General features: G+C 45.6%; 1 protein-coding gene and 1 long non-coding RNA gene across 2 annotated transcripts in view; one reads left to right on the top strand and one right to left on the bottom strand.

Moving 5' to 3' along the window:
* LOC102910629 (collagen alpha-4(VI) chain-like) overlaps positions 1–24,099 on the top strand; it is a 105,137-nt gene that overhangs the window by 73,774 nt on the left and 7,264 nt on the right. Inside the window, exons 28-34 of the mRNA XM_042281553.2 lie at positions 548–610; positions 2,643–2,678; positions 3,605–3,641; positions 6,293–6,304; positions 6,390–6,883; positions 16,764–16,854; positions 19,960–20,643. Of these exons, the coding sequence (XP_042137487.2) occupies positions 548–610; positions 2,643–2,678; positions 3,605–3,641; positions 6,293–6,304; positions 6,390–6,883; positions 16,764–16,854; positions 19,960–20,643 (1,417 nt within the window). The remainder of the gene's footprint in view (positions 1–547; positions 611–2,642; positions 2,679–3,604; positions 3,642–6,292; positions 6,305–6,389; positions 6,884–16,763; positions 16,855–19,959; positions 20,644–24,099) is intronic.
* LOC121830976 (uncharacterized) lies at positions 1,645–6,725 on the bottom strand. The gene is made up of 3 exons (XR_006074344.2): positions 6,584–6,725; positions 5,902–6,003; positions 1,645–2,828 (listed from the first exon to the last, which is right to left on the bottom strand). It is a non-coding gene; the product is annotated as an uncharacterized LOC121830976 (long non-coding RNA).

Below are 24,099 nucleotides of genomic sequence, written 5' to 3'. Positions count from 1 at the left end.
GGTCATGATGATAGTCAGAGCCATGCTTGCTCAGCTTGCTGCTGCTTATGGTTGCTCTGATTGTTAACTTATCTTTCTACTTTCAAATAAAAAAGATAAGGCATTGATTAAATCCAGATAATAAGTGTGCTGTGTTACTTCAAATACCTAGAATACAAGCAGTGAGCTCCTGGTCACCCAAAATCTTTCCTGAGACACCGAGGCTCAGAAAGTGCTGTAGGAATTTTTCCTTTCCCCAGAGTCAGACCCTCAATGCAGACCTCATGAGTATGTTTATCACACGCCCTTAGACTTGGCTGAGGGTTAAGTCATCTTTTAAGGCTCTGCGTGGAAATGTATTTGTGTGTCTATCGCCCATGGGCAAGCTGGGGTAAGATAGGGGCTAGAAGGGAGTTGTCTGGTCCCCTGTTTCTCTCCATGAATACATCATTAACAGAGGTCAACAACAGTCTGATTGGTCTTAGATATGAAGCAGTTTGATGTTTCAGGAGGGTCAGTTCTTGTAGCCAACAGGGAACCTTATTCCTTTTTGATTTTTCACTTTTAGGGTAATTCTGGCTTTCCTGGGTTTGCTGGAACTCCAGGTGACCAAGGCCCACCAGGAAAAATGGTAACAAGTACCCTTTCTTTTTTAATTTTCAACCTTGTGCCAAGATGAGTAAGAGTTTGATAAGCAGCCTCACTGAAGAAGAAACAAGCACCTTAGACGTTGAACAGGGTCAAGGGCACAGGCAAACGGCTCAGAGAATACTAACTTCAAACCCTACACAGAGTGTTCCATATGTAGATTTTTTTCTTTGAATCTAGAGGCGATCTCAGTAGCTAGAGCTTTATGGATCTTCTTAAACACATGAGCCAAGATGTAAAGCTTAGGGAGAATGTGCTTACGAATGCAAACACAATGACCGACATGAGAAACCAGAAGGAAATCTTAATGAAATATTCCAGCCCGGCAATCCTTATTTAGACAGGGCTTCTCTGTGTAGCCCTGGATGTCCTGGAACTCACTCTGTAGATCATGCTGGCCTTGAACTCACAGAGATCCTCCTGCCTCTGCCTCCCGAGTACTGGGATTAAAGGCATATGTAGCTGGAGTTTTCTCCAGTCCTGCTTAGACCCGCAGCCACTCAGACCCAAATAAACACACAGACGCTTATATTATTTAAACTGTTTGGCCTAATGGCTCAGGCTTCTTGCTATCTAGTTCTTATATCTTATATTAATCCATTTCTATTAATCTATAAGTTGCCACATGGCTTGTGACTTACTGGTACCTTACATCTTGCTTCTCATGGCTGTGGTAGCTGGCAGTGTCTTCTGACTCAGCCTTCCACCTCCCAGAATTCTCCTTTCTCCTTATCCCACCTATACTATACTTCCTGCCTAGCTACTGGCCAATCAGCATTTTATTTATTAATCAGTCAGAGCAACACATTCACAGCATCCCCAGCAGGCGTGTGCCACCACTGCCAACCCAACCATACAACGCTAACTGAACTGATAATGTTGCAGGACTAGAAGAATTTTTAGAATTCTCTGGGACATGGAAAGACACTGAGGCTCTGGCCTAAGCCCTGTTTTAGAGACTGGGTTAATATAGTTTGCTTCTCTGTTGCTGTGAGAAAACATTGACAAAAAGCAAGCTGAGGAGGAATGAGTTTATTCAGCTTACAGGTTACAGTCTATCATTGAGGTAAGTCAAAGCAAGGACTCAAGGCAGGAAGGAGCTTGATGGCTGGGACTGAAGCAGACTACAGAGGACAGCTGCTTACAGGTTTGTCCCCTACCTGGGATAGTGGTCCATCTATTTAGGGGTGGTACTACCCACAGTTAGCTGGGACCTTTTATATCAGCTGGCAATCAAGAAAATGCCTCATAGGCATGTCCGTAGGCCAGGCTGAGACAATTCTTCAGTTGAGATTAATTCTTCCAAGGTATGTCTAGGTTTGTATCAAGTTGATGGAAAGTAACCAGTGCACAGGGCTGTCATTCTGTGAGGGATAGTGTATTCATCAGTCAGGGGTGGGAGAAGGACATGCTGGGCTCACCGGAGCTCAGGATTTTTACTGGAGAACAATTAAGTCAGAAAACCAAACATCTCAGAGGTAGTTCATGGCCATTTGATGGTGCAATGCAGATTGAGTCGGTTTCAGTACAGTGACTTGTCTAAGGCTACAAGTTACTGCCTTGTAGAGTCTAAACAAAGACTTTCTAGACTCGCAGAGGGGCTGGAGCCAGACAGCTGGAGTTGGAAGGCTTCAGGGAGGGTTCCTTTACTATGAGGGCAGATTCAGGGTAGAGATGAGAGGCCTGAAGAGCAGGAATAGGGGAGATACCAGGATGTGCTTTGGAATAGCTTGTGGTAGGATCTTGAATGACCAGTTTTTGAACTTGAACTATGGATTGGTCTCAAAACTACCTGGTCTTCTAAGAGTCTGTGTCCCATCTACCTGGACTCTGAGGTCTGGGATGTACTGCTCAGGCACTCTGTCCTCCCTACTGGGCTGGGCAGAACTCCAGGGCCAGGAGAGAAGGGCAGTGTATGCGCCGTGCTGAACACTCAGAGTCTCCAGTTGGTCGTGGAGAAGAAAGTGCTGGGAATTAGACTATTGCATTTTGAACCTTGTTTCTGTTCTTTCCAGGGCATCAAGGGTTCAAAAGGTTTGGCAGATAGGACGGTAGGTGAAGATTCTTGATTTGGAAATCCACTCATTTCACAACATCAATCTTTCTATAGCCACAGAGGGAGGTTTGTTAATCTTGAAGCTTCTTTCTTTTAATGAATTCTGCTGATACTATAAGTTTACAGAATTTTCCCAGAAATGCCACTGTAAAAATAGTAGAATAATATTTTAAACATTAAGTGACACAAAAGAAAACATTTGGAAGCTATCACCTTCCTGCAGTGTGTTCTTTTATAATGTTAAAAATAGTGCTTATAAAGCTATACATTTTCAATAACCTAGTTCACAGAATAGTTATAGGCTTTTGCGACTTGTGGGACCCCTTAAAAACAACCCCAGAAATTATGACGAGTGCTTCTCTTCTAAGTACACACAGACTGTTATGCTAGGTAGGCATTGGAGGATGTGGAAACATCTGAAGAACAGGAAGTGATGGGGTCTGAGGTTGAGAGAAGAGGAGAGGAAGGGATAAGAGGAAAGAGGTAGAATTATGGGGGTGGGGCATGTAGGGGACACCTGTCTTGGCAGTCCTTCTAAAGAAGTGTTCTAGCAAATGCTGCTATAAGAATGCATACACGGGCAGCAGTCCCAGAATTCTCTGCTGAGGTCCCTGGATTTCAACTTCAAAATCAGGTTTGGTCCCATCGATTTGTGAGGCAGGTTACAAAGTAAAGAATTATCCCTGGCCAACCTCAACACACTATTCAAAATTCTTTAAATGTTTTAAATTAGCTACCGGATCTCGAAATAGAATCGCTAGGTGGTGTCATCAGCTCTAACAATTTTGTGGTTTTCTGTTACATATGTAAATGCTTCAGATAGGTCCTGATAACGTGCACATGGCATTTCAAGTCACGCCAGTGAAGTCTGCTTCACATTAAATGCTTATTTCCTTTCTGTCTTTCCCCATCTCTCTACAGCCTTGTGAAATTGTTGATTTCATTCGGGAAAGCTGCCGTAAGTTGTTTGGGAGACACTCAGATGGAGCAGGTGGTGTGGATGGGCGGGGATCAAGGACTAAGGGCATGAGCCACTAAGGATTTGACTGAGGCTTGAGAAGTCACTTGTCCATCATAAAAAGATCTTCTAAATGGACAGATTGGGCCCAATCTCCAATTGAATAAGTCATCTTTTCCTCAATGGGCTCTACAATGAAGTATTTGAAAGGCATACTCTCTCAATAATGAAGAAAAACTCCACCCTATAAGGCTGGGTCCCCCAAAATATAACCACACTCACACACCCGTGTGCCTGAATCCTGGTGCGTGAAACAGAGCATGGGAAGTGCTGTTCTTTTTATTTCAACAAGCAGGATCCATGATGGTGTTTTGGGAGAGGAATATGCCCCATTTGATTGGGACTTCCTTTGCAGAAATAGAAACCACTAGGTCTCAGGTCCTGCTTTGTCCCGTAACTAGTTGACATTGATGCACTCTCTTTACAAAACATTGTGGGTACTTATAGCTACAGAGAGCACGCTCCTTCCCTTACTGTGATAGGGAGAGCACTTAGAAGTTTGGGTTTTATCTACAACTGCCTTCTTGCTCAGCCTCCTGGCTTCTGCCTACTCCCTGCTGCTGTTCAGGGAGATTGCAGGATCTGTTTCCATGGAAGTCACACAGAGTAATACTATCACCTTGGACAGAAAGGAAGAACAGCTGTACAGAAAGTTAAAACCCCTTTTCATTGAGGACTTCCACAGGGTCAAAAGCAAATAGAAAAGCAAGGAAAAACATTTGAGATAGAAGCAAGACTCCAGGAGAGGGCCCAGTGTGCTAGGTCGTGTCAAGATAAAAATTGCTGCTGCAAATCATCTTTATCTATAAACACAGACATGTTTGGAAAGCTAAATCTAAATATTTAACAAGAAACTTTTGAGTTGTAACTAGGCAAAGGACATGAAAGGGGGAGTCAGAGAAGAAAAACTTAACAAGGCACCTGTGGGGATAGTGACCCTCAGTGGAAATTAAAGACCATCAGTTAAAACAATGATAATGCTCGTTTTTGTTCTCAAACTGGAAGCATATACATAATTGCTATATATTCATACATATATAAAAGCATATTTATTTATATAGTTTTGCTCTTCAGAGGTGGGTTCTTGCTAACTAGCCCTATCTGGCCTAGAACTCCTTATGTATAATGCAGATTATTAATCCAAACTTGTAATCCTCATGCACTAACTTGTAATCCCCCTCCCAAGAGCTAGGAATATAGGCTTGTACCACCAGGCCTAGGCTTCAAATTGGAAATATTTAAAAAAAATCAAAATAATCCAGACCCCTAATTTGGAGAATGTGTGAAAGCACACATTACTTGTGGAACTACTAAAATGCTTTCTAAAGAGCAATTGGACCAGCCATATAAAAATGCATAAAGTGATAGACACAGACTGTAATTGGACAAATAGTCACAGATACTTGTACGTGTATGCTTTTCCTGAGAGACATTGGCTGAAAAAATCAAGGGACATAAACATAGTGGAGTATATGACAGCACTTGGCACTTACTGATAAAAAATGTCATACCAAGTGGAACGTGATTCAGAGTTAAACACACTTTAAGCTCCAAGTTTTATCAAATAAGATGAAAAGGTTTTTATGTATGGATACACAGATGGTGTACTAAGGACAATCTTAATTTTTATGAGCATATGTTGCTCATATATATGCACATATATACTTTTATATAAGATATACATATACATTGTATATGATTTATATTTTATGACTATGTATATATGAGATACATGTAAAATACAGCTTCAGAATAGCTTAGTGTTTTAGTTGGATTTAATTTTAGTTGAAGGTAACCAAAGTCCTCATAACAGTGGGGAAATGTGTCTCTCGAGTCAAAGCTTGGGCATGATATGGAGTCCTGGGGGGTGGGACCTGTTCCAGGGGTTCCAGGATGGAATTTCCTTGTATCTGCTTCTCTGTCAGTGTGTGTGTGTGTGTGTGTGTGTGTGTGTGTGTGTGTGTGTGTGTGTGTGTAGGTAGGTAGGTATAGATGCTGTTTTTCCCAAATTATCTCATGTCTGAGCAGTTAATCAAGCTTCAGTCATTGTTATCTGCATTTCAGCCAGCCTGGAAGGAGGGGGGAGAGCAGGGGCAAAGGGCAAAGGGCAAAGGACAAACAAAGGGTGCTCTGGCTTGTCTTTTAGCCCATCAAGTAATGGGCTCCATTAGGGTATAAAGATGCATTTGCAAAGTCTTACCGTTTTCCTTATTCTATTATCCAGAATGTAGTAAGCCAGCTAGCTCCGGGAAAGTGTGTCCTGTGTTTCAGGCAGCCATGTACTCAGGTGGAAACTGATGCCCTATTATAATGGAAAAAAATAAGAGAGTGGATGCTGGGCAAATAGCAGCAACCCTTGCCAAACTGGGGGTGGTGGTGTCTAGAAGGCCATTTGGATTTCTCAGTAGAGAGGGTTTTTAAAAACAGACATGGCTTGAAAAATCCCAGCACTTGGGAGACTGAGGCAGGAGGATTTTTAAGTCCAAGGTTAGCTTGAGTGCCACAGAAAAACTGTCAGATCGAAAGAGTGTATTTTACACTGAAGTGCAAACGGCCCATGTACACTAACAGTGTCTTCTTTTCCCTTCCAGCGTGTTCAAAAGGTAGGTAACGCTCTTTGCTCAGGTAAGCCCTCCCCCACCTAGAGGCAGCATAGACATCTCAAGCTCTGTGTGTCCCTGTGTCAAGGGATTTCTAGATGCCCAGCATTCCCTTCAGAAGTGGTCTTTGCCTTGGACATGTCCAACGATGTCTCCCAGTTGGACTTTGAGAGGATGAGAAGCATTCTACTGTCTCTGTTGATGAAGCTGGACATCAGTGAGAGCAACTGCCCCGCTGGTGCCCGAGTGGCCATTGTTTCCTATAACACGAGGACAGATTACCTAGTGCGCTTCCCGGACCATCAGCGGAAAGCTGCCCTGCTACAGGCTGCCAGGAAAATCCCCCTTGAACGCTCATCCGGGTCCCGGAACCTTGGGGCCACCATGAGGTTTGTGGCAAGGCACGTGTTCAAACGTGTGCGCTCGGGCCTCCTGTTAAGGAAGGTGGCTGTGTTCTTCCAGGCCGGCAGGAACTACAACGCGACCTCTGTCGGCACAGCCTTGCTGGAGCTCCACGCAGCAGACATCGTCACAGCAGTTGTAACCTTCACGGAGGAGCACAACCTCCCGGATGCCTTGCTGGTACGTGAGGAAGGGCGGATGGGAAGAGGTACTGGCGCTGGTCTTGTTCTCACCCTCCACCAGGGAGGGCATGAGCGATTAAGTGTGCTCTAGGGGAAGAATTCTCCAGACGTTGCTGAATGTGGGAGAGGTGAGGTGTCTCATTATGGGCAAAGTTGACAGAGTTACTGGAGAGTAACTGCTTCTTTGGGAGCACACGTTCGGTGCTAAGGGCCTCACAGACGTTATCTTATGTAATATCCCCAAAGCTCTATTAGTTAGGCTTCGGGAGGGTGAGAAAAACAGACTTAGAGAAGGGAAGCATATTCTTGAGGGTCAATTAACGAGTCAGTGGCAGATGCAATCGGCTGTCACACATGTTCATAGCACTGTTCTAAAGCAGAGATTAGAGACGGTGACTTTCTTCCTCCTTCCTTTTATTGGCGTATAACCTTGTGTACCCATTTAACAACATGGAAAAATGCAGTGCTTTTAAAGCACACACATGAATGGAGTGTGCGTGCGTGTGCACGCATGTGCAAAAATGCATGTGCACAGAGGCATGCATGTGGAGGCCAGATCTCACTCAACCTTGGCTGTCATTCCTCAGGGGCTGTTTACCTTGTGTTTTTGAGACAGGGTCTCTCCCTGTCCTGGACCTGCTAAGTAGGCTAGGCTGGCTGGCTGGCAAGCCTGGGTACTCCCCTGTCTCCACCTCTCCAGTGCTAGGATTACAGGTTTGTGCCACCATATCAGGCTTTTTACCTAGTTGCTGCGGATCTGAACCCAGGGCTCATGCTTGTGTAGCTTCGTTGATGGAGCCTGCTCGTCAGCTCCAGATGGATTCTTGTGTACTTTACTCCTCTGTGACCAGGTTGTGATTAAGGATCAGAACACCTTTGGCATTTATAAATTCTCTCCCTGTTCCTTACCAAGCCATATAGCCCAGCATAACTACTCCTCTAACTTTGATTACAAGCTTATTCTGAGTCTCGATATAAATGGAATCATTCACCATCTAGTCTTTTGTATCTGACTTATTCCAATCAACATGTCTGGTCTTGCTTATCCATGCTGTGTGTATGGGCAAGTTGTTCCTTTTTATTTCAGTGTGGGGTTTCAATGTGTGTAGAAACTAGGAGTTATTCACATGTCTAGTCTCTAAAGTTTACTCTTCTAACTAAAACCTATGCAGTACATGCTCACAGAATTTCTGAGACGATTTATCAAAATCAAGGTCGTTTTTCTCCCACTGCCCGTGAATGCTAGATTAAGCCGTACGACATTACCAACATTTGACCATTTCTGACCTGGAAAAAATGAAAATGTCATGTGGTTCCACTCAATAACTAATGGATTCAGCTGTGCTAGACCACTTCATTTTCTCTGGAGAGTGAGTTGTGCATTGGAAGTGCTAGGTGAGAAATTTGGTTGACACACAGTGCATGTGGCTGAGAATCAACGGATAAGCTTGTGACAGTTTGCAAACCACTGGGAAGATGGGCAGCCATCTTAGGTAGAGAAACAAAGAGAAAACGATGAGAGGGAGTTCTTTGCTGTCCTCACTGCATCCCTCTTGCCTAGCAGGACACCCGGACAGGGTGGGCTGGTGGTGGAGGTCTGCCCTGACATTTAGAAGGTGACACCATGGTGCAATCGCATCTCCTTGAATGCACCCCAGCCTGATGGGTTGCTGGGCAGTCAGTGTTCGCTTCTGATTTGTGGATACATCCTTAGTCAGAGCCTGCTTGCCCTCCTCGTCTCGGGGTTCAGAGGGAAAGGATGAAATGCTATGGGAGGAGACGCTGCCGGCTGTAATACACTTGACACTCCATGCTATCATTTTTAGCTGCTCTCCTCTCCATTGTGTGGGCATGTTCTTGCCCCAGGGTTCTGGGAGACAGCTCGGCATTTTGAAAATTTAACAGTTTAGAAAAGATGTTAAATGATGCTTGTCAGCTCAGATGTAACGAATGACCTCGCTGCTGGTGACACTGGCAAGGAGAGAAGCTGTCGACACGACAGCCCCATCTTCAGGGCCGCTCAGCAAACCCTGTTCTTCTCCAGTGGGCACACTGCAGCCTTCTGCTAATCTCCCCTGCTCACTACGAGAGGGCCGTCCGTTGAAGACAGTGTGTTTACCGTGTGTTTTCTCTTCTGAACTCACTGCCCAAAGACTCTCTGACTCTGTGTGGGGCTTTTGCCTTGCACTTCTATCTTACTATAATTTTCAGAACAGCCCTCACGTACTTCTTCTGGGCAAATGATGGTAGCTCCAATTGAACGGATTATACAAACAGATACCCTAACTTCTCGGTTCATTTAAACAATCTTGGAGCCTGCCACACCTATCGGGAAGCTTTTTTACACCACATATGGAATTGTTGCAGCCCTCAAAAAAACAGCATTATCACATTTGGGCTCCTGGTGCCTAATCCCATCATTAAGAATTGCCTTACGTCTGACAAACATAAGCCTTCATTAGGTCATTTTTTTAAAGCAAAGAAGCAAAGCATTGGAGGGAAAATGAAGCTTGCATGCCAGGCTTCGGATTTCATTTTTCTTTCTAAAAAGCCTCACACAGATTCCCTTGAAACAATGCCTAGGAAAATAGCTCATGTTTATTGATCCAGCCACCATTCTAAGCTTTTATTGATTCACTTAATCCTCAGAACCCAATGAGATAGGCAGCATGATGAGCCTATTCGTCAGACAATGATACCGAGACACAGAGCAGTTAAGTGAGTGTTCAAGGTCTGGAGCTCTCACGAGCTCTGAGGCTTTGAATTCCAAAGTCAAAAACAGTAAACCAAGGTCTACGTCTTTCCTCTCTTTTCATATATTTTGTCTTAGGAGATATGTCTGCAAACTGGTCCCACTTTCACTCCTTAGCAAATCCAAGGAATGGAGGGCTGTCTGTCACAGACGACCCCCCACTTCATGCAACATCAGCTTTAGAAGAAAAAGAAATTGGGTTCTGTGTGTGTGTGTGTGTGTGTGTGTGTGTGTGTGTGTGTGTGTGTGACTTTTAAGTTTTGATATAATTTTGGAATTTATAAAAGCTGCATAGAGCAATATTCTCTCTCTCTCTCTGTCTCTCTGTCTCTCTGTCTCTCTGTCTCTCTGTCTCTCTCTCTCTCTCTCTCTCTCTCTCTCTTTCTCTCTCTCTCTCTGTGTGTGTGTGTGGGTGTGTTTATGTGTGTGGGTGTGCATGCACCTGGAGGCTAGCTGTTGATCTTGGTTGTAGTTCCTTGGGAATTGTCGACCTTGTTTTCCCAGACATGTTCTCTCGCTGGGAACTATTGCTCTTTATTAGACTAGGCTGGCTGGCTCTGGAGCCGGAGGCATTCACATGTCTTGTTCTTTCTATCCCCAAGACTCACATTCACACTAACACCACCATACCCAGCCTTTGGGGGCTGGGGTCAAATATCCTCAAGCTTGTGTGGCAAGTACTTTATCAACTGGGTGATGTCCCTAGCTCAAGGTATTACTTTTTTAAAGAAAGAGTGGCCTGCTGCTGACACCTGAGCTGCTTTGTTCTCCATTGGCTCTGTAATGTACTATGGCCAGGAGCAGCAACTTAGGGAGGAAATTAGACTTCAAACCATGACTTTGTCCCTTAAATTATTGTATCCACTTGAGAAACAGAAGATTGCTATGCAATGAAGGTTGGATTAAGTCTTATTTGCTGGTGATTGAGAGCAAGCTCATGCCTAAAAGGACAGTCAACCCTGAGGTGAGGCAGGGAAGAGTTTTTAAAGCCAAACCCCACAATCACATCACACCAGGGGCAGGCCAGATAACAGGAGTTTCCAAAGTTTCAGTTCAGTGGATTAAAACAACGTGTTTTATGTTGTAAAACAATGGCTCTCCTTACATTGCAGGAGAGAATGTTCTGCTCTGCAAGACGTGGTTAGTTGGGGTGGAGTCGGGGCTGGGAGCAGTTGGATGGAGCAAGAAGTTAGCTAAAACTAGAATAAAATGGAGTCACTTTGAGCAGTTCAAAATAACTAGAGTGTATTTTTGGCTCATAGGATTATTGTGAAAATTATAATATATATCACTTATAAGGACATCTGATACCCTCTGTGTGATAATCAGCTTGGATACGTTACACCTTGAGTGGCCCAATAGCTGCCATTCGACAAGCATCTACACAGTTCTAGCCACCACACTGCACACCACTGGCCACCACACTGCACACTGGCCACCACACACTAGCCACCACACTGCACACTGGGCACCACACTGCACACTGGCCAACCACACTACACACTGGCCAACCACACTACACACTGGCCAACCACACTACACACTGGCCAACCACACTGCACACTGGCCACACTTCATTATCCTTACCTCTTAGGACTCAAATTGTAGTCTGGGGACCAGCAACAAAGACATCACCAGGGAGAACAGAATGCTAAACTTCAAGCCTGGATTGAGCTGATCCATCTGAACTTGCATTTATACGTCAAGATCCTTGGACGCTGTGTGTGGATGTCAAGGTCTGAGGAGTGTTCTCATTTCCTTTCTGCTACTGTGCCAAAGCACCTGACAAGAAGCAGCTGAAGGCCGAGAGGGGCTGACTGCAGCTTGTAATTCCAGGTTATCGTCCATCACTGTGAGGAGGTCGAGACAGGAACCTTGAACAGCTAGTCACATCATCCCACAGTCAAGAGCAGAACCACATGCTTGCCTGCTTGCCTGCTTGCTTATGCTCAGCTCCACTTCTCTACTTTAATACGCTTCAGGGCTCACTGAGTAGGGAATGGTGCCACTCATGCCCCCAGTGGGCTGGATCTTACCACATCAGTTAACCTAAGATACTCCTCCACAGACTTGCCTGCAGACTGACCCAAAGCAGACAGTTCTGCATTGAGACTGTCTCCCCAGGTGATTATCGGCTGTGTAAGGCTGGCAATTAAACCTAACCATCGCAAGGAGTGTCTAAACCTCATGACTATCCTACCCATCAATAACGATAGCCTTCACTTCCCAGATGAAGTGAGCAAATGTAAGAGGGAGAAGTGATTCATTCGAAGCCACATAGTCCAGGAATTTGTGTCCAGATATGGCATGTTCCCAAGTCCCTCTTTCTCACGGTACACTCTTAACCTGGTTCTGACTCCCATTGTTTCTGGGGCATACAGGGAGAGTGGGTTGCTTGGATGACTTTAGTGCACTATGATAGTTTAGAGGAGCCAAAACTCTAATCAAGCTCTCTGGGCCAGGCACAGGTCATGTGGTGACTTTGTCCTTTCTTCCTTCCTCTGTCCTCCTAACCCCCCACCCCCACATGGTTTCCTCTCCTTGTTTTCTGAGCCATTACCCCAACTTAGTGCCAGGTACTTTGTAAACTCCCTAGGGTCTCGTCAGCTCTCACCCTGTCCAAGGTAAACCTTCCTCCCTAGTACATTCCTCCTCCCTCCTTCTCTGCTTTTGTTTTTCCTAGCCAAGAGCCTTCCCAGCTCAGTCCCAGGAATGGACATTCTCTCTTGACCTCTGGCAGCTGAGTACCACAGCTGAAGCCTCAAGCTAAAGCCTGGGAGCCTCTCTGGGACAAGATTCATGGGAAGTTCTTTAGTATGGAGGAAGGATGCGGTGAGGTTTGAGCATTGCTGTTGCGTCATTCTGCCTATGAACCAGAAAAGGATGTCTGTGTGATCCCACGGTGTATGTATTCTCTCCCAGTCTTTACTGTACCACCGAGGCAGGATAGAAAGACAGGAAACAGTGGAGGTGACATGAGAAGGGAGAGAAGCCTCCCACCCTGGGATCTAGTTTGCCTTTCCTGCAGAGTGAGCATCAGGAAACTCCAACACCACTGCAAGTGCCTGCAGAAATGCGGTGTGTTTTCCTATAACAAGGTGTCTTAAACAAGAACACCAAAACGAACAAATAAACTATGCCTACTTGGGGCCAGAATGCTTGCAACCTTGAGTTCACGCTACCAGCATTTCTCTCTTATCCCTAAATCTTTTTAAGTGTGTGTGTGTGTGTGTGTGTGTGTGTGTGTGTGTGTGTGTGTGTGTGTGTATGTGTGTGTGTGCACAGGTTCACGTGTATGAGGATGAGCTGTGTATGAGGATGACAACCTTGGCTCTTCCTTGGGTGTCATTCACCTTTCCCTAGGAGACAGGGTCTCTCATCGGCTTGGGACTTGCCGAGTAGGCTAGCCCAGCTGGCCACTGAGGCCCAGGGATCTGCTTGTCCCTGCTACCCCAGTGCTGGGCTCATAAGCATGTGTCACTCTGCACAGCTTGTTTTTCTTTTTCCTTTGGGTTCTGGGGAGTAGGCTCAGGTTTCATGCTTACAGGGCAAACACTTGGTGACTGAGCTATCTCCCAGACCACAAAAGGAAAGTCTCCAAGATAAGAAAAAGAAGTGCACCAGCTTAAATAGATTTTAAATCTTACTTAAATTTTAAGCTTTGCTTAATGTTTACACTTCGTCTTAGCCAGAAGTCTGAGAAAGGATCATTTGGTTTAATCTTTAATTCTTGTTGTAGATTATATCCTCAGAGGAATGTAGACAGTTCTCTACAGGGTGAAGACACCAAAGCTCTTCTCTCTCTTAAGAAGCCCACATCCATGCCTTGGGACTCTATCTATCCCTTTCATTGGAAGATTCTGTCTAAATACTTAACCAGTCACTAACTTTGCCTCTTTCTAGCTTGTCCTGAAATTCTTTTCTGTGACATAGTCAAGAATCCTACTTTACCTGAGTGGAGATCCCTGAGGCGGCTCGCTCTCCGGAGGCTACTGTTGACTCTGTTGTGTGGTGACTTCCTTTGCTGCAGACACGACCAGACATTTAAAAATAAAGTTGGTTGGAAGATGTCAGAGGTGCAGATTCTAATGAAAGCTGCATTTTACTTTGTGTTTGAGGTCTTCTAGATTTGATTCCCTACTTTGATGTGGATGCAGTCCTTAGTAGGAATCAACGGGCCAGTATTCTCTCCCCACACCAATGCCCGTCCCCCTTTGTCTCTGCTTGAGTTTGCTCAGGAAACCTTTCTCCAACCTTATCCTTCACAATGACCCTGCTGACAAATCCAAAGTCAAAAGCATGGAATATTGTTAATAAGGCCCTGTACAGATGCATCTGTACTCAGTCATAGCTTCCCTGTGAACGTCCACTGTGTTTTTGGTCTTGGTTATCACAATTATTTGGCAAGAACAGTACAGATGTTAAATGGAATCTTAAAATTACTGTTTCTAGGAAAAGTTAAAAGTTAAAGTTGTGTCTCTAGTCACAAATTCAATTGAATTTGGCAACTTTCCAACGAGCCGAATAAAACATGCAAGAGTTATGGGCTCCGAGACGCCCAGAGCAGAAGAGCTCGCGTATTGTTCTGAACAGAAGTAGACACAAATGACAGCAGCCTAGGACCAGGCTGCGCTGGCACAGGAGAACCCAGCAGCAGAAACTTCCTCCTTAAAACTCTGTTCCCAAGGAAACCGAAGGCAGATGCCTCTCTCTGGCCACACAGCCACATCTGGCAGATCAAGCACTGCAACCCAAATTCCCAACATCTAATCTCTTGGCCTAGAACTTTCCCCTTGAGCCATCTCTAAAGATAGAAGGACATGCATTTGTACAGCTGTAAGATGAATGTCTACATTTGTCTGAAGTATTTCATTACCTTGAAACTTGATTTAAAGTTTGCATCTTATAGCTTCAGCCATACTTCCTGTGATTTAAAATGGTTGTATACCAACTTAGCATCTCCCTTCAAGGCTTGGGTAAAGCTCTTGGGTTATCCTAGCTTTTTATTTCTCTTGGCTCATTGCCATGGATCCTGGTTCCAGAAGCCTCCCAATTTCCTTCTGTGATTTCCAGTAAAATGATGACATGTCACATTCCTGTCTACGTTGTTTCATCTGGAGTGATTAATTGGGTCCATTTGGTTAGTCCATGCTCAGATCTGATGGCCATTTGGAGGAGAGCTGCATGATGCTCTACTCAAGAAGACCCTGTGATAGTGTCTTCCACGTGTCAGGGAGCCTCGCGGCTCAGATGTGCTCAGCAGCTGCACACTGGAGGTGGCATTAGTTAATATATAGGAAATGGGGCAGAGTTCAGATGAGTAACCACTGTCCAGCTTCGGGCCTTTGTGCATGTCATCCTTCACACTAGAAGGCCACCACTACTGCTTCGCCTGTTAAATCTCTTTCCTTACTCTCCTAAAAACGTCAAATGGCATTGTCTTTATCAACCCCTTCCCTTGAAATGACTCTCCTCTTCCCACATTCCTAATGCTCATCACTGGAGCCCTTTCTTTCTGGAAGATCCTTTGTCTCTCTTTCCACAAATGAAGGCATGGCCATGTCACCTTTTTGTCCTCTGCATGGCTTGTGAGGAAGGACTTCTGGTAGCAGCTACTGATCAGCCTGGGTACAACTTAATTGTTGCTTTGCCCCATAAAGAATGAGAGAGGATTTTGTTTTTCCTTTCTTCTCAGGCTTTTGTCCGCTTTTGTTTTGGTGTGTGTATTACATTAATATGTAAATTCTCCACATTTCTTTCCTTGTTAAGATGTTTCCTTCAAGTGAGCTTGTTTTGAAAGGCAGTGCTGTTACAGGCCTGCTAGAGCATCAAGTAGAAAGATGAAAGAGCTCTGTGAAGAGTCTGTGGCACAGAAAGTTCTTTTCCAGAGTAACCCTTGACTGTCTTCTGTCTTCCCGAGAGCTAGCATGGTGTCTTCGTGGCCTGGGCCCCCTACAACCAGAGGAGGGCTCAGAGTTGCTGGCCATGTGCACCAAGTGAGAGGAGCAGACCCTCAGTGGGGTTCCATTTTACATGCTTTGACAGAGAGGGGATAGAAAGATGGAGGTGGCTGAGCTTGGACACCTGCAGCTTTGCAGCCCTCACCTCAGCTCCTGGGAGGAAGGACTGGGGGACATTTCTAGCTTCCATCATGAGGTGGAAGTCTCGGGAACAGTATTCGTCAGGGCTGGCTAACTGTGGGACCATTCACCCCCGACCCAAACGCCATGATGCTTTCTGTGGAGTGACTGCAGCCCTTCCTGGGGCAGGGCATGCTCTGCTGCCCGTAGCCACTTCAGAACCTCTGCGTTTTCTATCAGTGCCCTCATTATACTGTAGGCCATCAAACCTGTTTCTTCTCCATCCTTTAAATCTGGCTGGCCAATGAAGGAGAGGGAGCAAGGAAACCACAGTGCATGAACCAGACTGACACGAATTACTTTTACCTGTATCCCTTTAGCCAAACCCCAGTCATATTTAGGAACTCATTGCAAAGGAGGCTGGGAAATGTAGTCTGGCTGTGCCTCTAGGAAGAAGGCATGGGATTGTTGATCTGCTTTCAAGGTGTTCCAGGGACCTTGTTGGGTTTATTGTTATTATTCACATTTTATTTATTTATTATTGTTTTTTTTTTTGAGACAGGGTTTCTCTGTGTAACAGCCCTGGCTGTCCTGGTACATTTTATTTTTAATCCTTGTTGTTGGTTGTTAAATTAATCATGATCAGAGAGGTACATGAAAGAGATAAACAGATTTTCCCATCTCTCCAAGGTTTTCCTCATCCCTCTCCATTCTTACCTTCTAGTTGTACTATGCCCCAGCCCTGAACACAAGGGATACTCTACAGGTGCTTCCTTCATAGTATCGACCTCAATCCCTTTGAATGTTACAGGACTGCCTCCTTAGTATATAGTATGTGTCCTGTTAGAGCTAGGGCTCTGTGTGATTATAATTGTGTTATGTAATGTTGAATTATTTGTAAGTATTTATTTATGTAGTTATATATTTCTGAAGAACAACATTAATGTCTTTTTCAACTGACTCAGGAGAAAAAAAAAAGCCACAAAGACCATGACCTGGGATTTAACCCAGCTGATTGTGAATTTGTGTGTGTATGTTTGAATTAGGTGGACGGACTCAAGGGATTTCACTTGTTTACATGGGAGACAGAGCGCCAGCAGGATGTGGAACGCCTGGCCAGCTGCACTCTCTGCTATGGTAAGAGCTAGGACATTGCTTCTGATAGGACTGATGGCTTGAGAGTGGATGGATAAACTGCTGGCCACGGGCTAGGTCTGCTCTGCAGATGTGCATTTGCTGGGCATGTGCAGGGCTTTAGAATCTGGGAATTTTATTGCATCTGGAGTTTCAGTTTTTCTTAGGAAGTCAGAGTTATCCTGAGAGGCACAAACACTGCATTCCTGGGTAACCACACCCAAGAAGATGCCTGGCTCCTGATGGGTCGAGTGACCACTGTGTCCCACAGTTCCTCCTTCCCCACTTTGGCATATCCCTGATACATTCTGTTTCACTTATCCCCTTCAAGGTTCCCATATGTGTTTGGGGGTGAGAGTCACCCTTTAGTGGCACCTCTGTGTGATGGGCAGACCACTGGACTAAGAGTCAAGAGTCTTGGGTTCTAGATAATGGGTCTATTTCTGGTCAGTAGTGAGATCCACCCTCTTTTGGTCTCCAGCCTCCACCACTGTATCCCACACTACTCACTAGCTTGTGCCTGAGGGAACTCTCTGCAGAAGCGCAAGCGTGCCTACCTGTAAGGCATTCCCAGCTGTACCCACTTCACCCAGGCCAGCGTGGCTGAACTCTCAAGAGGATGTCATTATGCAATGCCTGAGAGAGAAGGCAGACTGAGGAACGGCATGTGTGGACCATGCCATGGCTGAGAAGCTGCATTCATACACATCAGCTCATGTGACACACGGTCTCCCTTTCAGCCCGTTTGTCTTCTGTGGAAACCTAACCTCATGGGCGTTCCTTGAGATCTTACTGTCTATTAGGTTTTGTTCTGAGCACCTGCATATATGAACTCATTTTTAAAAATGTAAACACAAGGCCGGGTGGCAGTGGTGCATGCCTTTAATCCCAGCACTCGAGAGGCAGAGCCAGGCGATCTCTGTGAGTTCGAGGCCAGCCTGGCTTACAGAGCGAGATCTAGGACGCACCAAAACTACACGGAGAAACTCTGTCTTGAAAAACCAAAAAAAAAAAAAAAAGTAAACATAAAAAACAACAGCATCATCATTTTTAAATTAAATGTGTGTGGTGTGTCCTAGAGGCCAGAGGTGTCAGATTCTCCTAGAGCTTGAGTCACTCCATGTAGGCACTGGGAATAGAACTTGGGTGTAAAGGTGGTGTGGGCTCCTAACCACTGGGCTATTTCTCCAGCCCCTGAAAACAAACCCATAAGGCGGGTGCTATTATTATTTTCATTATCTCTGGCAGATGGAGGTTGGAGGAGACAAGTTCATTTTCCCAAGGTCACATGCTGAGTAAGAAATGAACCTGGATCAAACTAAGCAATCGGGTTCATTTTAGATCTCATACAGAAATGAGTGTTGCCAGACCTTTCTCTGGGAAGATATAATCACATGCCTGCTCCCCCAAATAGGGCACCAATGACAAACCAAAGCATACTTCCATGAAAGTCCAAGTTGGGGAACCAGTGAGTTTATTGGGCTTTCTTGCAAAGCATGGGTGAGGGGTTACTTCCAGTGAGTGACCCCAAAGCGGTTGCACCATCAAAAGTCTCATACTAGCATGGAGGACGGCATCCACACAGCTGCACAGATGGAGTCCCTGCTTCAGCTGACCTTCCACCTCTTACATACAATAGCACTTCCTGAGACCAGGAGGCCACGTGCAGTTACAGAATCCCATAGCCTAGATGAGAGGAGCAGGAAGGAGTGGCTGGGATCTCAGGGAGGGTCTGCCGCCCCTCCCCAGCTCTTCCTTCTAGGAGGGAGTGTCAGTAGTCAACAGGCCTAACCTGAGGGGCTCTTACAAGTAGCCACAAGCACTCTGATGGGGATGCTGAGTGGTCTGCTCAGAGGATTGTGCTCTACAATGGTGAGGTCGGTGAGGTCGGTGAGGTCATACGGCGTTTCCTTCTCTGTGCTTCCCTTATTTCCCTTAACATAGCGTACTCTTGATTGACTCACATCACAAATGACAGAACATCCTACTTTTTGATAGTTTAATGTTATCCTATTGCGTCTATACAATACACTTGTTAGTCTAATCACAATTCATCATGTGCTTTAAAAAAATGAGTGTATCAACAAGCTCTAGCAGAAGGCCTAAGCTCTATGTGTAATGATGTGTAATTACTGCAGCAATGATGAGTTCATGTAATACTGAACTTGTGCCTCAACTATAATACACGATTTGTTGCCTTTATGCATAATGGAAGGAAATGTAAAATTTCATTTCAATAGAGGTAGTGGAAATAAAGATGTCATCCCCTTCCATACTCTATAGATCCCTTGGAAGACTATGGCCCGAGGTTAAGAACACCAGCTGACCACCAGCTCTTAATGAAAGAGTTTGTCTAATGGGTGGGTTCCTAAAACATAGGCAGAACACCTGAGTGCACATCCATGTCAAAACCCTGAGCTCTGTGTTAGCTCTATTAAACTAGAATCCCCATCTTAAAAAAAAAGTACATTAAAAAAGAAAAAAAATTCCATCTGTCTGTAAGGCTGAACCAGCTTGAGAACTAGGAGCTGATGATCAGACTGTCATTTTAAAACCACCAACATTTGCTTTTATATAGGAAAATAAGCATAAAATGTCAGTCTTACCTGGTTGCTAAGTTTGCTGTTAGCTCTAGCAATTGATGTGTGTGTGTGTGTGTGTGTGTGTGTGTGTGGTTTCTCAAACATCAGCATGATGTTCATGTACTTGCTAGTTCTTTTTTATGGAGAGGAACAGACACAAATAAACCAGAGATTAGGAAGCCAGAAGGCCTAACACGCATGTCCAACCTGGGCGCGGTGGGCACCATGCATGCCAGGGTAGCTATGGATGTGACCTAACACACTTGTAGACCCGATATGCTTTGGCAATGCCAATAGTCTTGACACCCCTGGCAGCACTGGAGAACATTCAATGCGCAGTCAGCTTCAATGTTGTCTTCTGGGAAATGGGCACCCATATTGAAACTGGCTGTCAGATCACCGAGTCATCCCAGTTCCTCCGGGGCAGCTCTCAGGGCAGGTGCCCCCCATGAGGCTGGAAGTGTGTTCTGCAAGGAAAGGAAGGATGCCTGGCTTAATTCTGGCCGTTCTTCTATTTCCTTGCTAGACCAGTGCCGACCAGCCCAAGAATGCGGGCCGGATGCTCCCAGGCCCCGGGAGTTGGACATGGACTTGGTGTTCCTGGTGGACAGCTCCCAGGGAGTCAGCACTGACGTATACCTTGGGGCTTTGCGCCTAGTGGATTCGGTGCTGAAGGACCTGGAGGTGGCCGCACAGCCTGGCACATCCTGGCAAGGGGCACGTGCAGCCCTGGTGACACACACGACCCCAGGCTTTTGGCCTGGCACGGGTCACACCCCTGTGCTTGAGTACTTCCACCTGACCTCCTACGGCCACTGGACACAGATGCAAAGTCAGGTCCGGGAGGCTGCCGGGCGCCCGCTGCAGGGAGCCCCTGCCCTGGGCCACGCCCTGGAGTGGACGCTGGAGAAAGTGCTTCTGGCAGCCGTGCTGCCACGGAGGGCACAGGTCCTCTTCGCCATCGTGGCCAGTGAGACAAGCAGCTGGGACAGAGAGAAGCTAAGGACCCTGTCCCAGGAGGCCAAGTGCAAGGGCATCACACTGTTCGTGCTGGCTGTGGGCCCGGGAGTGGGAGCCCAGGAGCTTGCTGAACTGGCTGGAGTGGCCAGCGCACCCTTGGAGCAGCACTTGTTACGCCTGGAGGGCGTCTCAGAGGCGGAGGTAGCCTATGCCAGCAGATTCACACAGGCCTTCCTGAGCCTTCTCAAAAGTGAGTGGCGACAGGGGTGGGCATGGGTGGGGGTGGGGTGCAGGTGGGTGGAGTGGGTAGGGACTGGATTACCCTAGGCAGTGTTGGCCACAAGAACTTACAGATGTTTGGATGTTTTTTTAAACGGCTTCTTTTTCCCCCGCCCCAATGTTATTTTATTTGATAGTTGAAAGTTTTTTTTTGTTTTTTTTTTTTTAAAATTTAAATCAGTTGGTAATTTCATATGGGAAAATAATGTATTTAGATCACATTGCTCCTCCCACTTCAGCTCTTCCTGAACCTTCCTCCTCCTCCTCCTCCTCCTTTCTGCCCCCTCCTCATACTCCTCTTTTCCACCGAGTGGAAATTGGCGATTGGTTCCGGACTGTTTAGGAACATGGGCAACCTACTGTGGGGCACACCACTGAAGACAGCCGACCACCCCTCCCCCCGCAGCCATCACCTGTATGGCTGTTTTCTAAGACTGAATCCCCAGCAAGGCACTGCAAGTACCTTGCCCCTCTCTCCTCTCCTGGTGGCTTCGAGGCCCCAGGCTTCCATGTAGCTTCTCAGTTTTCTCAGTTACCAAAGTGAGCATTTTGATCTGTCTCTTCCCTGATCAGGGAGCCGGATGCCCATGGAGGGACTCAGAAGTATCTCTGCTGTGCAAATACGTGGGTGTGTTTGCCGTCACCACTACTGCTACTTCCCAGTGGTAGATGGCCATGCTTCTCAGACTTTAACTCACACACCCATCCCCTGAGGATCCTTCTTTAAGAAAATAATTTAATTATTATTATTTTATGTGCGTTGGTGCTTTGCCTGGATGTATGCCTGTGTGAGGGTGTCAGAAGTCCTAGAACTGGGCTGAGTTATAGTTGTGAGCTGCCATGTGGATGCTAGGAATTGAACCCAGGTCCTCTTAACCACTGAGCCATCTTTCCAGCCCCCAGACCCCCTGCCTCTCACCCCAGGGATCTCAGTCAGGTGTGGATCTAGTTCTGTAGGTCTGGGCTGGGGTCTGAGATTCTGGGTTTCTCATCAGCTTGAGAATGATGCTGTTGGCCCATGGACCATAGGTTTTGTTTGTTTTTGGACACAGAGTCTTGTTATTCAGCCCAAGATGGCCTCGAACTGGCCGCAATCCCCCTGCCTCACCCTCTCAAGTGATTACAGACAGGCCACCATCTCAGCCTCCATGGACCACATGTGAAGTAACAAGGGTAGAGAACTTTATTTTTCTTCTATTTTCTTATTAAGTTAGCATTCAGAGCAAAGGGTTTAATTATAGCATTTCCATATATATGCGCCATTACACTTTGTTCTCAATCACCCCCTTTCCTATTGTCCCCTCTTAGGGAATCTCTGCTCCCTCTGGCTGGCTCCCCCCCAGCTAGCCCTTCTGTTTCCATGCCACACATATTCCATTACCCTCTCTTCCATCCCCTCTTACAATCCTCTTTCTAGTTACATGATCTATACATGCGTACACCCCCCCAATTTTAGATATAAGTTCTGTACATTAGAGAAAGCAGGCAGTGTTTTGTATTATTATTTTGAAGTACAGGTTGAATTGGCAGAGTGAGGCCAGAAGTCCTTAGAGTCTTTCCAGAAAGGAAGGGTGACTGGTCAAGAGCCTGAGGTCTCCCTCTTCAGGCTGGGGAGATAAAGCCAGTGAAGATTCAAGGATGGAGGCTGTGTCAGTGTATTCTGGCTGGAATTCTCCCCCACATCCCTGCCCTAGCAGCCTCACTTCTCATCACACCCAGATGAACCTAGTTCGTGAGCAGCCAGGACCGAAGTGTATGTACCCTGACATAATAGTGGAACTTAGCATGGGGTGTGGGGAGTATTATCCTGGCCAACTCCAGGTGTTTGTCTTGCAGTGAGTAATTAATAAAAACCCAACATACTCAGGGTGTGCTGTGAGCTATGGGTGATGCTCCTTAGCCTCAATGCCGGGACATGTGAGTTTCTCAGTGGGTGTGACATCCCACTGGGGGTCTTGAGGGACATCTGCTCCTTCATCACTCAGGAGATGAAGGGATTCTGGTGGACATCTGAAGTACCGACATGGTATTTGTGCCCTGCCATGTGTCGGATAGAAGCATGGATGAGTTACTCCTAGTTGTAGCTCTGTTACTCGTGAACTGTGCGACAGTTGGAAAAGCCCAGGGCTTCCCCCGAGCCTTAGATCCTGGTCTTTGCAGGCAGTAGTGGAGATGGCTTATAGCTCAGTGATTCTCTGAGGCAGAAGCAGGCCGAAAACAATCGCTTTTCTCATCTGTTTAATGTAATTTTGCTTTATTTTTGAGGTTTTATTAGATTGCACCTCGTATTTTGTTATATTCTTTTATGCTGGGATGTTATTTATCTAACAGAATGCACTTTATGCTTTTGTTTTGCTTGCTTTTGATTTGATTTTTTATTGTTTTATTTGCACTTATTTTTATATTTGTTTTCTGCTTTGTTTGAATCCCTTTTATGGTTCTTTGATTTTAGACATGGACTCTTTTGTTCTTATTGTTCAATTTGGCCTTTATTTTTCCATTTATTTTTATCTTGTTTCATTTTAGATTTTGTTTTGATTTTATGACTTTTGAATTTGATGTAGTATTTTGGTGGTGATTTTAGCAGTATTTTGTTTTATTTTTATGTTCTATTTTTTATTATTTTTAAATATATGTACATATATTTTCTGAGACAGGGTTTCTCTGCATAGCCTGGGTTGTCCTGGAAACTCTGTAGACCAGGTTGGTTTCTTGAACTTACTGATCCGCCTACCTCTGTCTCCCAAGTGCTGGGATTAAAGGGGTACACTATCACCACCTGGCTTTAAATAGAATATACTCTTTGAGAATTTCATACAATGTATTCATACAATGATCATAGTCACACCCCCTTCTCCCACTAACTCCTCCCACATCCACTCTGACCTCCGGACCCCTTCTCAACATCACAGTCTCTTTATACTTCAAGTAGCTCACTGATCCATTATGTGCTGCCTATATATTCATAGCTGTGAGGCTGTCTACTGGAACATGGCTGGCAGGGGTCATACTCTTAAAGAAAACTGATTTTGCCTCTCCTAGAAGCCATCAGCTGTCAGTATCTCCTCAGATAGATGTGGGGGCTTGTGACCTTCTTCTCCCCCCATGCTAAAATGTTGACTGGCTCATTGTCTGCAGACTGGGGACAGACTGGGGACAGACTGGAGACAGACTGGGGACAGACTGGGGACAAGCAGTCATGCCTGCTGTGGGTTTATGAGAGCAGCAGTACTATCACGTCCAGATGACTCTGTTTTGCCCTGGTGATCCCCGACCTCTGGCTTTTATGATCTTTGTTCCTCCTCTTCCTTGAAGGTCCCTGTGCCTTACAGGGTACAGAGTTGTGGCAGTGATTGGATGTCCCGTGGGTGCCGAGTTCTCCACGGACATGTATTCTTTTCACTTAGATTATTTTTACATTTTATAT

Source organism: Peromyscus maniculatus, chromosome 7 (genome assembly GCF_049852395.1).
Source record: "Peromyscus maniculatus bairdii isolate BWxNUB_F1_BW_parent chromosome 7, HU_Pman_BW_mat_3.1, whole genome shotgun sequence".
NCBI classification, from domain to species: domain Eukaryota; kingdom Metazoa; phylum Chordata; class Mammalia; order Rodentia; family Cricetidae; genus Peromyscus; species Peromyscus maniculatus.
Note: the sequence above shows the minus strand (reverse complement) of the source record. Positions and strands in the feature narration are given on the sequence as shown.